Genomic DNA, 12,954 nt, shown 5'->3' with positions numbered 1-12,954 from the left:
GGGTAATTTTTTGATTCTTTGCTAAAGTCGTAGATCTATAATTTAAATTAGTTTCTTGTAGTTGTATTCATGTTATGTAATTGCTTTTGGCTAGATTTGGGCCATTCGGAGTGGGAGAATCGAGGGAAAAGTATCATTATCGATTGATTGAGCGAGATTTGAGGTAAGTGACTTATCTAACATTATTTTGGGGAACCTCCCCTTAGGGGTTGGTAATGTTATAACAATTTGTGATATATGAGCTCCGTGTACGCGAGGTGACGAGTGCATACACGGGCTATTTGTGAAATTTTCGATTTTTGATGAGTAGATTCCTTTTAAATTCCTTAACTAAGTTGTCTTAGCATATGTAGTGATCATGTTAAGCCTAGTATCGCATGTCTACGTGCCTTAACTATTTTTTGCAATTTGTGCAACATGCTTAGTTGAATTACCTGCTTCCCTTGATTTGAATTAAAGCTTTAACTGTAAGATTTCTTGCTGTAAATTCGTTATTCCTTCGGTTATCTGTTGCATATTTACTGTGGGACTACGAGGCGGTTCCTCAGGAGATCCCCCTGTCTTGCGTATTTACTTTGGGACTACGAGGCAGTTGCTCGGGGGATCCACCATGTCTTGCATATTTACTTTGGGACTACGAGGCAGTTCCTCGGGAGATCCCCTTGTACTATTTACTTTGAGACTACGAGGCGTTTACTCGGGAGATCCCCCATGTCTTGCATATTTACTTTGGGGCTACGAGGCGGTACCTCGGGAGATCCCCCCTCCCTCCTCCCCCCTCTCCCCTTCATGCATGTTTACATTTGGGACTACGAGGCAGTACCTCAGGAGCACCCCTATTATTTACCCCTATTGGCTGAGCTGTTATTTTCTGAAGTTTTTCGTTGTTTAAATTTTCAGTCATTTCAAATATTATTATATCTTCTTCCTTACTTTTCTTTCAAACCAACAGGGCCCTGACTTGAACTCGTCACTACTCTACCGAGGTTAGGCTTGGCACTTACTGGGTACCGTTGTGGTGTATTCATACTACACTTCTACACATTCTTTTATGCAGATCCAGATTTTTCCTACTAGGCCAGATACTAGTGAGTTGGACTGTATGTGGAGACTTCAAGGTATATCTGTCAGCGTCCGCGGACCTCGGAGTCCCCTTCTATCCTTCTTATATCGTTTTCCTTATTCTCTTTATACTTGATGTATAAAGACACTTAGTATTTTCTCTTAGAAGCTTGTGACTTATTTCCATCGGGTTTTGGGAGTTGTCATTATTAAATCGTAGCTTTTATTTATATATTATGTGTTGAGATTAGAGTTCAGTTTATTATTCAGTTATTCCGCAAATTGTTAGGCTTACCTAGTCTTAGAGACTATGTGCCATAACGACATCTTACGGAGGGAAATTGGGGTCGTGAAAAAGTGTGACCAATTTTAAGTTGTCATATCATTCCTTTAAGCCATTCCACAAAACAAGTGGATGTTTGACTGTGAGATATTCTATTTTCAACCCTTCACCAAGGTGATGACGCAAGAAAATCAAGGTCTTGGCACAGTCTTGGGTAGATACTTTATTTTTATCTTTAATGGCGTCTCCAAGACCCATTACATCTAAATGGATTTCAGCATCCAACACCCATGACATATAGTTCCTGCCCGAAATTTCAAGGGCAATGAACTTTTTTTTCATAATATCAGTCATAATTAAAAGATGAGAAAAATTATACCTTAGTCTTCTCAAAAAGCTTCTTGAGATGGTAGAGTCTCGTACTAATAACGTATTATGGAATAATAGAAAATAAAGTAAAACAAGAGGAATTTTGAGAGAGATAATTAATAAACTTTTCTTCATATTATTCTTCAAGTGTTTGGGCTTATTTATAGGCATTTTTGCATGAAAGGATTTGGCAACTTATCCAAAGTCTTGACACTTGTTGAAAAGTTTATCACTTGTTGAAAGTCTTGACACTTGTTGAAAGTCATGCCACTTGGTAATTTCATAATACATGGACATTCACTCTTAATATTATTTATAACAAAATGAAAAAAATACCTAATTTAATTTATTTAAGATTTATGACATGTTTCTTCATGTATAGCCTCCGTTATTTTCTATTAACTAAGGAAGTATTTGGATCAGAAATGAGTTATGCAGGGATGCGAATTATAATAGAGCCTAAAATTATATGAATTATATTTTCTAAATAAATTAAACTATTTTAAGGAAACACTTTATTGCTAGATGTCAATTATCCGATAAAATCATTGTGTTTCTTACTACCATATGAAATTATATGAATGATTTCGTCTAATAAATTAAACTATTTTCGGGAAACACTTATGTCAGTTCAACATAATCCTTTATCAGCATGAGCTATATTAGGTGTAAATTAATTTCCTTATAATTAATATATTTCCTTGTTATGTAGAATCTTATAGGAGTAGTATTTATTTTCTTTCTTATCTAGAATATTTAGAGTATCTACTAAGTTAATTCTCTTTTATATTTTTTCTTCTTAGTTCTATTTTTCCAGTTTAGACTAAAATCAGTATCTATATATTGACTTCAAATTGGAGCGGAAATATAGAAACTAAATTACTCTTTAAATACCATTGTCTGACATCTTCCAAACCAAGATTTTATGTGTTTAGCTTTTGGGCTGAAGACAAAAGGCTTTTCAAATGAGCTGAATTAAGTGTTTCAACCAACTTAACAAACAATTGAATATTATATTTCATGTTAAACATTTCAAGAAAATCCAGTTGGTTTCAGAGCTAAAGATGATGATTAAGGAAGTTGGTAAAATTTGTATAACACTTTACTGCTTTCAGTTTCTTGTAATAGTTGCAACTAAAGACAGCATACCCACAACATTGGATGGGCCGTTTAAGCCAGTAACTACCAGATTTGATCCTTCATTGCGTAAAGGAAGTGATGATTTGGCAATGGAACATCCAAGGCTTAAGAGAAATGTGACTTCATTTTTTCCAGAACAGATTGCTCTTGCCTTGTCATCATCTCCTACTTCTATGTGGGTTTCTTGGGTTTCTGGTTTGTGATTCCACTCTTCTCTGCTTCATTTGGTTTCCTAACTTTTAAATCTTGTTCAAGTTACTTAATTACTGGTTAATTACTGAGATTGCACATAGGATTTACGTTATATATACTGATAGTGTAATGAAGTTTTTACACCACTTCGCTGCTATTAAATAGAGTTATCTGCCATTATCTTTCTATACCGTCAGTCCATAGAACTTAAACTCTTGCACGGAATGATTAATTGGTTTTTCTACCATTTTTACCTGGGTGGCTTTTCATTGGTTTTTAGGGGATTCCCAGATCAAGGAATTATGTATACCAATTGAAATAACATATTTTAAGTTAGATGAATATAATTGGTCAAGCTAGTTTAATGAGTTGATTTTTATGAATATAAAGAGTATTTACACAATCTGGTCACTTAAAGTCAACTTAAAGTAAATGTTATGCACTAAATATGTAGAGGTTGGATAAACTGTTTGCGCTTGTCAAATCTCGCTGAAGGTGTATACGTTTTACACTCTCAGTGCTTAAAACTTTAATTCATTAAAGTTTGTTGTATGGTTGCGTTTGGCTTTTCGTTTTTGGAAATTGTGTATGCTATATTCAGTTAGGTTGGTTTACTTTGCTCAAGTTATAAAAAAGTTTCCATGGTGATTTATATTATATGTTTCGGCTTTGTTGGCTTTCCAATTGGTTTTGAGGGGATGCTCAGACCATGAAGTGTAGCAGTCGCAATATCGCTAGTAATTTAGATGGATTTGATTGTTCAAGTTGTTTTAAAGTAGTTTTGTGGTTTCTTGTGATTGGTTTTAGGAGAAGCTCAGATTGGTCTAAATGTGACTCCACATGATCCAACAACAGTAGCAAGTGAGGTGTGGTATGGTAGGGAAAGTGGGAAGTACACAATGAAAAAAACTGGGGTTTCAGTAGTTTACAGTCAGTTGTATCCATTTGAAGGGCTATGGAACTACACCTCTGGCATCATTCATCATGTGAAGATTGATGGTAAGGTTTTCTGTATGTTCCCTTTGCTAACAATATCTTGCCTTTTCCAGCTTGAAAATGAGATCCGTGTTGATAAAAGAATGTGTTCTTGCGAAAATTCACTATTTTTAATGTTGTAACTTAATTTGGACGATAAATTAGACCAGGTTTTGATACTTTTGTTTATGCTGCAATTGGAAGAATTATCTTTTAGCTGACGAGTGGGCACGGTTTTGCCTTAAAAAGTCAAGTAGATATAGGGAACAATTTAAATTACCTTTGGTTATTAGAAAATTCAATCACCAAAACTTCCTTCTCTGAAAATGTAGATTAAATCCTGAATTGTTTGGCAGTTTATATAAGTAACAGGGGCTACAATTGTTACCATTTCTTGTTTGTTAGATGGTATTTTACTCTAATAAGACAATCAATTCATCTTAACTGTGGTAAGCTAATCAAAGGGAAAAAGAAGTCCAAAAGGAAGAGTGAGTAGAATGGTACATATTAAACAAGTGAGCTTCAGAAAGAACTCTTTCTGGTTTCAAGTTTCTATAGGCAAATTTAAGTGGCAGGGTCCTACAGTCGTAATCCCCTGAATTTGAGTGGTATATTATATAGATATATGGTATACCAGTTCGCTATATATCTATATATGGTGCTGAATATTACCTCGGAATTATGAGCCGTTACAGTGAAGGATAACTTAAATGTACGTATATTGCATTAGTTAAAGCGATCCATGATTGCTAGTTCTCCTCTCCGTCCACATATCTTTGCTTTGCTCCGTGCCACTAGTTATCTCTAATTAATCAATAGGAGGACCATAAGCTAATCTGTGTGTTTTGGTGCATCCAGCATACTTGTCTTATTGGGTAAATTACTAAACTGGATGTGGAAGAATCATATAGATCACAACGAGAAAAATGCAATATGTAAATAGTTTTTTTCTGATCGGAAAATGAGTGTTTTCTTTCCTTCCCTAGGTCTTGAACCTGAGACAAAGTATTATTACAAGTGTGGGGATAGTTCTTTAGCAGCGATGAGTAAGGAGCTTGAATTTGAGACCTTCCCATTGCCTGCACCTTACAAGTATCCACGGCGAATAGCAGTTGTTGGCGACTTGGGTCTTACAAGCAATACAACCACAACCATTGATCATCTCATAACGAATGATCCTTCCATGATTCTGATGGTCGGAGATTTAACTTATGCGAATCAATACCTTACAACGGGTGGTAAAGGAGCTTCATGTTTTTCTTGTCAGTTTCCAGATGCACCCATCAGAGAGACATATCAACCTCGATGGGATGGATGGGGAAGGTCATCTATTCTTTTTCTCACTTAACTAATCTCCTTTTGTCTTTTAAAACTTTTCTGCCCTTTCTCTATATCTTTCTTGATGAGGAGCCTCCTGTCTTGCACTATCGCTATTAATGCTATATAGAATTGTCTTTTGCTATGGCAAATTGATACAAATAGTCAGCTTCTGCTGATATGTCTTGCAACTGAATATTGTTCTCTCTTTAGTTTCTAATCTTACATGGAGAATTTAGTTGAAGAAAGTAGAATTTTTTCTCATCTTTATAGATATTTGAACTCAAGATAATAACTGAATTTGTTGTTCTACATTGCACAAAATATTCTGTGTTCCGCTGTAACAATGCCGTTTTGTTAAAGCTAGATGTGTTGTGAGAAGAATCATCTAAATGGCCAACTTAGGTGCCTATTTTGATGGCCAAATCATAAGTTGTAGCCATGATTAGGGCAGACAATATACATATAAATATAATTGTTGAGCATGAGGGATGCAATAGTCTGTTTCGGGTGTGAAGTTTGAGTTGATGCCAGTTACACTATTTATTGAGTGCTCATCAAAGTGATACCATTTTGGAACGGCAAACTGCTACAGAGCCTATTATATATGCCTATGAGATAAGAAAATGGAAAATAAAGTGAAAAATTGGAAGTGGTTGGATTTGAAACAAGCTAATCTGAATATGATTCTTTGTGGTGCATTACTAATTGAAGCAAAGAGAGAAATTTGAACTGAATAAACTGGAGTTGCAGGTTTATGGAACCGCTGATCTCAAGAGTTCCAATGATGGTTATTGAAGGAAACCATGAGATTGAGCCTCAAGTAGCAGGCCTCACATTCCAGTCGTACTTGACAAGATTTGCTGTTCCTTCAAAGGAATCTGGCTCTAACAGTAACTTTTACTACTCTTTTAATGCTGGAGGAGTCCATTTCATCATGCTAGGAGCCTATGTTGACTATAATCAGACCAGTAAGCAATTATATTGCTTGAGTTAATAAATCATTTTTCATTTTTCACTTCAGTATCTTCAGTCACTGCCTCTTCACTTCTGATATACTTCCATAAAGAAAGATCATGCTACAAATATGATGTGGTTTTTAGTTTAACTTGTATCAGGTGCTCAGTATGCTTGGCTTCAGGATGATCTGGAGAAAGTAGACCGTGGCATGACTCCTTGGTTAGTGGCTGCATGGCATTCTCCTTGGTACAATAGCTATTCGTCACACTACCAAGAATTTGAGTGCATGAGGCAGGAAATGGAAGAAATCCTCTATATGTATCGTGTTGATATTGTTTTCTCTGGTCATGTAAGATGAATTACACTCCTAATGGTTGACTATAAATAAACAAATTAATGATCTCAGTTCTTAGTGAGGTTTTCTAACACTCCACCTATCACAATACAATGAACTAAATCACTTAAAATAAGAAGCTATATTGACTTATTTTCTGTCTTTTTATCGGATCATATTATAGCTCATAGGACAATCATGATTGATTGCAGAAAGTAGTGATATAAGAAAGAACTTTTGTTAAATTTAAAAAAAAAAACATGTTCCTGTAACAATTGACAACCTAGCTATAAGGATTTAAGATTTCATGAAAACATTTGAGTAGAATTTCTTCACGAAAAGATAGGTTTCTCATTTTAACTTAAGTTGTGTATTTCATGTCAGGTACATGCATATGAGCGAATGAATCGAGTCTATAACTATACATTAGATCCATGCGGCCCTGTTTATATAACAGTAGGAGATGGTGGCAATATAGAGAAAGTTGATGTTGATTATGCAGATGATCCCGGGAAATGTCCTTCACCAAGTGACAACATTCCAGAATTTGGTGGTGTATGTCACATGAACTTTTCCAGTGGACCTGCTAAAGGTAAATTTTGCTGGGACAGACAACCGGAATGGAGTGCATATAGAGAGAGCAGCTTCGGCCACGGGATATTGGAGGTAAAGCCAGAGCTTTAGCTTTACTACTTTTCTTTTGACTGCCACATGTTTAATTCTCTCCTCTTCAAGTTTCATCTCTGTGTATAATTTATTCACCTTGATGTCAAACAAGCCTCTTTCATCAAGTTAAAGAAAGCTATTAGTCTATACCAAGATACTGTTAAATAGTAAATAACCTGCCATTGCTGCTGTGCCACTTTGTATTTCAAAGCTACAGAACTTATTCTGTTTCTGATAACAAATACTTATGTTTCATATTTACCATTGTCATTTTTGTTAAGCATATTTCTCTTCTCCATTCATATGTGCAGATGGTAAATTCAACCCATGCATTATGGACTTGGCACCGTAATCAGGACATTTACCATGAAAACAGTTATGGTGATCAAATATACATTGTGCGACAACCTCAATCTTGCTCTGTACGACAACCTCAAAGGTGATCGCAGACAAATAAATCTTTCATAAAATTATTCAACAAAGTGAAACAGTTATGGAGTTTATAGAACAGTAACTCTGGTTATGATATAGCTGCTGTAGGATCTCCAATGAGGTTATGTGGTTTTAGGGGCTATACTCCAAGGAGAGGATATCCGTTGGCAGCCTACCTACATATCAATTTTATCAGTAAAAAGAAGTAATAACAAATTGTTGCTGTCATAGTAATTACTAGTAGTACTATTCACCAAAAGTATTTCTATTCCCTATTATTGAAGCATTTTTATTTTTCTCCGGAAAATGGCTCTAAGTGAGAGGCCATGCTACATTGAACTCGGCACTCTTCTTTCTATCAACGGAAAGGGGCCAACAATACCCCTAACGTATTGAAAATGGCTCAAAAATACCCTACGTTAACCTTTTGGTCCGCAAATGCACCTAACGTTTGGTTTTGGGCTCAAACTTACCCCTATATATAACCGAAATAACCTGGTCAATTTTTTTACTTTAACTTCGCCATGTGGCATTTTCTTAACCCGCCACGTGTATTATTTGTATTAAATAAAACCCACATGTATCTTTTAAAATACCCAACGACCCTGACCCGCTCCTATATAAGACGGTCGGCTAAAAATAATTATATTCGCTAGTTAAATATATATAAAAAAAATATACATTGATTATATATAAAAATATGTATATTATACATTAATATTTTAATATATATTTTACATGACATTATTTTTAGGAGAAATTATACGGTGTAGTTTTCCCTATTAATTATGATCTATAACTCGAATTTATTAAGTAAATCTGACAATGAAACGACAGTTTTTGCTAATATTTTAGCTCTATCGTTATATATTAAAACACTATTAGTTCTCATTGAAAAGATCAAGTGAAGTCCATTAATGGGCTAAGCAGTTGGATGTGTATATAATTAATGATTTTAAAGAATTTCCTTTCCATCTGTTTCTTTGCTTCTCCTTTAGAAGGTCATACAAATAGAACATTATCATTTTTATGTTTGCAAATTAAAATTTATATTTGTTAAACTTATTAAGATCTATAAAATTTGAAGGGAAAACTACACCGTATAATTTCTCCTAAAAATAATATCATGTAAAATATATATTAAAATATTAATGTATAATATACATATTTTTATATATAATCAATGTATATTTTTTATATATTTAACTAGCAAATATAATTATTTTTAGCCGACCGTTCAAATATATAGGAGCGGGTCATGGTCGTTGGATATTTTAAAAGATACATGTGGATTTTATTTAATACAAATAATACACGTGACTGGTTAAGGAAATATCACATGGTGAAGTTAAAGTTAAAAAACTGACCAGGCTAGTTCTGTTAGATAGAGGGGTAAGTTTGAGCCCAAAAATAAACGTTACGGACATTTGCGAACCAAAAGGTTAACAAAGAATATTTTTGAATCATTTTTAATACGTTAGGGGTATTGTTGGCCATTTTCCATTCTATCAATGAAACATTGGCTCTTTATCAAATGGTTATATGGGGAACTACTTTTTCATTCTAAGAATAACTTCACAAAGATGAAAATTTTCTGCAAGTCCTCTTTATGGCCTATAAAAGAAACTGCTGAACCTTTCATTCTCCATAGCATGCCAAGACCTGTAAACATTTTTAGTTAGCTCTATCTCTCGCGTTATCATCTCTTTATACGTGAGTCTCTGAGACTTACAATTCGAACACCAAGTCAAGGATTACCAGACATCTCGCAGAGCGACTGTCAAAATCTTGATAGGTAAAAGTTTTTCCTGGAAAGTTGACAACTATATTGTTTGTTTAATCCAAAAATAGATTTTTCGGTCAAAGTCAATATCTAGAAGAAATCGGGTTACTCATAACCAAGATTTACTTAACTTTCCCAATAATTTGAAAAAATAGATCAAGGAATGGAAATAATTGACAAAGAAAATATGAAATGAAATGATAATCACTCCCAAAATTACGACTTAGAACTTTGAGAATAAAGCAAAGAATAACCGGATAAATTTCAGTAATAATCGTTTCTTTCCATGACAAATGAGATTTCAGTCCTTATAGAGCATACAATTATAATGGTTCTCTTACTTAATTTGGGCTCACTAATGGTATTAATTGTCTTGATTGCCTGTTACCATGTACAACTATAACGGAAACATTTATGATTAAAGATTCCTTGTAACTGCACTGATTTTCATTCCTTCTTTATGACAGGTTCGTGTATCTTCCCTTCTTCACAGTCTTTATTCATTTCGTTCTTGTTTCTCCTTTTACAGCTGTCAGGTCAGGGTTTGTTCCTCAGTGTAACCTCGTGGGTGTTCCTCACGTGCCTTTTCCACATTATTTAACTCATCTAATTAAGAACGCCACTTGTCCTTACATCTATGTTCCACGTACCATGCCTCATCATCTTGTTGATAGTCCATGTGTTATGTCTTTTTCCATCAATGCAGATAGTCCCCCCACTGAATATTCGGGAAGTGGTAAGTTTTTATGGCGGAAATTCTTTTCCGTCGTTTCTCGAGTATCATTATGCCTCCTTCATAATCGATGTGACGTATGTCACGTTCATTTAATGCCCATGCCATGTGGCTTCTTATGATTGGTTCTGCAGTTTCTAAGCGTTTTTAGGATTTTTTCTACGGCTGCGTCAGTCACGAAGTGACGGTTCCATTATGACACTTCATAATGACCAATTTTTACGAAAATTGTATCTCCTTATAAATACTTCATACCTTTTGATTTCTTGAAACCTTCCTCCTTCTTCTCTGTATCCATCATCTTAACCCTTCTTCGTATTTTTGTACCTTTCCTTCGTATTTTCTTTGTTAAATATGTCTTCTTCAACACCAGACCCTCGCAAAGTTGTGATCGTTGACGAGCTTGCTCCTTCTACTGCCCTTACTAGGGATAGGAGAGGTGGTAGACTCTGCAGCCTTGGTTCGTTATCTACTCGAGGTTCTACTTCTCAAAGTAGTTCCGCCATGCCATCTTCTTCTAGACCTAGGGCTCCTTTGACCCCTAGATCTTCTTCTAGAAATAGGGACCTGATGAACCTATGTATGAGCCTACGGTTTCTGAGATTGTTCCTCAAGAGATTTCTTTTGTGTTAGATCGTGAGACTATGAAGAATCGAGTTTCTTCTATAGCTTCCCTTAACCCTGCTGAACTTTGCCCAAGTTTAATCACTCCTGGTCTTCTTTCTTTAGTTCAACGAGGATGTCATTGGATACTAGATTTCCCAGTTTTAATCTCTGGTGCCAATCAAAGAATCACCTCTTACTATGCTGGCTTTTTTTGGTTTATACCTACCCTTTCACTTTAGGGTTTAAGCCTCCCATTGATCTAGTGATCATCGAGTTTTGTCGTTATTTTAATATTTGCCTTGGCCAAATTGGTCCTATCATGTGGAGGGCTGTGGCATGTCTTCGCTATTTGTCGGATTTGGTTTTCATTCCTTTTACCTTCCGTCACTTACTTCATCTTCTCTCCCAAGTTGTTTCGTAAAGGGGTCTTTTCCCTCGTGGCTAGAAGTAAAAGGGTTTTAGTTATCCATGAGGATGACCATGACCGTGGCTGGTACACCTGCTTTGTTGTTCCCCCCACTAGTGGGTTAGTGGGTGAAGAAAGCATGTCTTTTCCAAAAACATAAAACTTTGCACGTAAGTTTTTTTTTTCCTTTGATGCCTTGAATTCCTTCATGTAACCACATATTCATTTTTTCAGCAACCATGGAAGTCTTTGAAAAAATTCCGTGCTTGGGTAGAAAAACTATTGACTGCTGCTCCTATGGACAAAAGATCTTGGAAATTTCTTTCATAGAAATTCGGTTGGAAAGTGAAGACTCGATGTACTCTTTATCTTTGCAGTTCCTCTCCTCCTTTACTTGTTTATACATAAATTTTTCATCATCCCTTTTTTATTAAGGTTCCCCCGTCCCCCATTTTTATTAGGTTTTGCTATTCGTGGCATTAGCCCCGCATCTGTTCTATCAACCAGGCTTTTTGTAAGTCTTGCTCAAGAACGGATTTTGAATGTTTCTTCCTCCAAGAGGAAAACTGTCGAAGCTCGTGGGTCTGATGATGAAGAGGATATAGAAGAAGGTTCTTTGGTGAGAAAACCGCATGTCAGGAGACGCGTGGTTTCTGATGATGAAACCCTTATCTCTCATGATCCCCCATCAAGTTCAATTCCCTTCAGACTCCTTGATGAGCCGGAGAATACCCCTTTAGAAATTTCTGATGAAGACACTGGTAACACAGCTAATCCCCCATCAAATCTTTTTGAAAGGTTATTTGCATATGTCTTTGAGGGTGAAGAAGGCCCCGGGCCTGTTTCTGAAGAATTGCCACTTGCTTCCCTTCCAGTTTTATCTACTATCAACCTCCTTGTGTCTTTTCCTGGTGTTACTCCAATGGTTGCTCCCGATATTGCTTCTCATGTAGAAGCTAAGCCTTCTAATAGCGGGCAGGAAATGAAAAAGGTTATGATTGAAGTCCCCGAGGGTGGAAATTTATTGAGGAAGTCGGTACAAACTGATGTGTGGTTGAAGCCATTGTTACCCGTGGAGAAGAAGAAGTTAGAGGGTCACAGTTCCTTGACCTTAATGAATGAAATTATTCATTATTCTCTTAAGGTATAAATTTACTTACATTGTCTTCCTTCCTTTTCTTCATTCGTAACTCTCCTTCTTTTTTGTAGATTAATTTGATAGGCACAGAGCTTATGAAAAGGGTCTCTTGGACTGATAAGCAACTAATTGAATTGCGTACTGTAGTTGATAACTGGAGAGAACAATTTGAAGGTCTTCAGTTGGAAAAGGACGTTCTTGCAGAAGAGAAATAAGCTTTGGAACAGCAAATGAGAATGGTATCTACTGAGTTAGCGGTTCTAAAAGCTTCTTCTAGTCAAGTTGAGAAGGATAAGGACAGACTGGAATCCTCTTTTGTTGAACAACTTTCCAAAGCTACTAAAGAGATAAAGAGTTTGAAAGAACTCCTTAATCAAAAAGAGGTTTACGCGGGTGAATTGGTTCAAACACTTACCCAAGCTCAAGAAGATCTCCATACCTCTACAGATAAAATTCAAATCTTGGAAAGTTCTCTTGCTCCTTTGAAGACAGCTTACGAAGCCTCAGAAGCAGAAATAGAAGAGCTGAGAGCTGAAATTGATCAGTGGGAGAAGGACT

The 12,954-nt window shown here is 35.8% G+C and overlaps 1 protein-coding gene across 1 annotated transcript; it reads left to right on the top strand.

The window, feature by feature from the left end:
- The first annotated feature begins 2,487 nt into the window (after nucleotides 1-2,487).
- LOC104106883 (purple acid phosphatase 23) lies at nucleotides 2,488-8,037 on the top strand. The gene is made up of 7 exons (XM_009615536.4): nucleotides 2,488-3,049; nucleotides 3,854-4,045; nucleotides 5,008-5,344; nucleotides 6,092-6,309; nucleotides 6,457-6,647; nucleotides 7,017-7,298; nucleotides 7,610-8,037. Exons 1-7 carry the CDS (start codon nucleotides 2,779-2,781, stop codon nucleotides 7,739-7,741), a joined length of 1,623 nt encoding a protein of 540 aa, XP_009613831.1. The 5' UTR covers nucleotides 2,488-2,778; the 3' UTR covers nucleotides 7,742-8,037.
- The last annotated feature ends 4,917 nt before the right edge of the window (nucleotides 8,038-12,954 follow it).

Source organism: Nicotiana tomentosiformis, chromosome 5 (assembly GCF_000390325.3).
Source record: "Nicotiana tomentosiformis chromosome 5, ASM39032v3, whole genome shotgun sequence".
Classification (NCBI taxonomy): domain Eukaryota; kingdom Viridiplantae; phylum Streptophyta; class Magnoliopsida; order Solanales; family Solanaceae; genus Nicotiana; species Nicotiana tomentosiformis.
The sequence above is the reverse complement of the archived record's forward strand: the minus strand, read 5'-3'. Positions and strand labels throughout refer to the sequence as shown.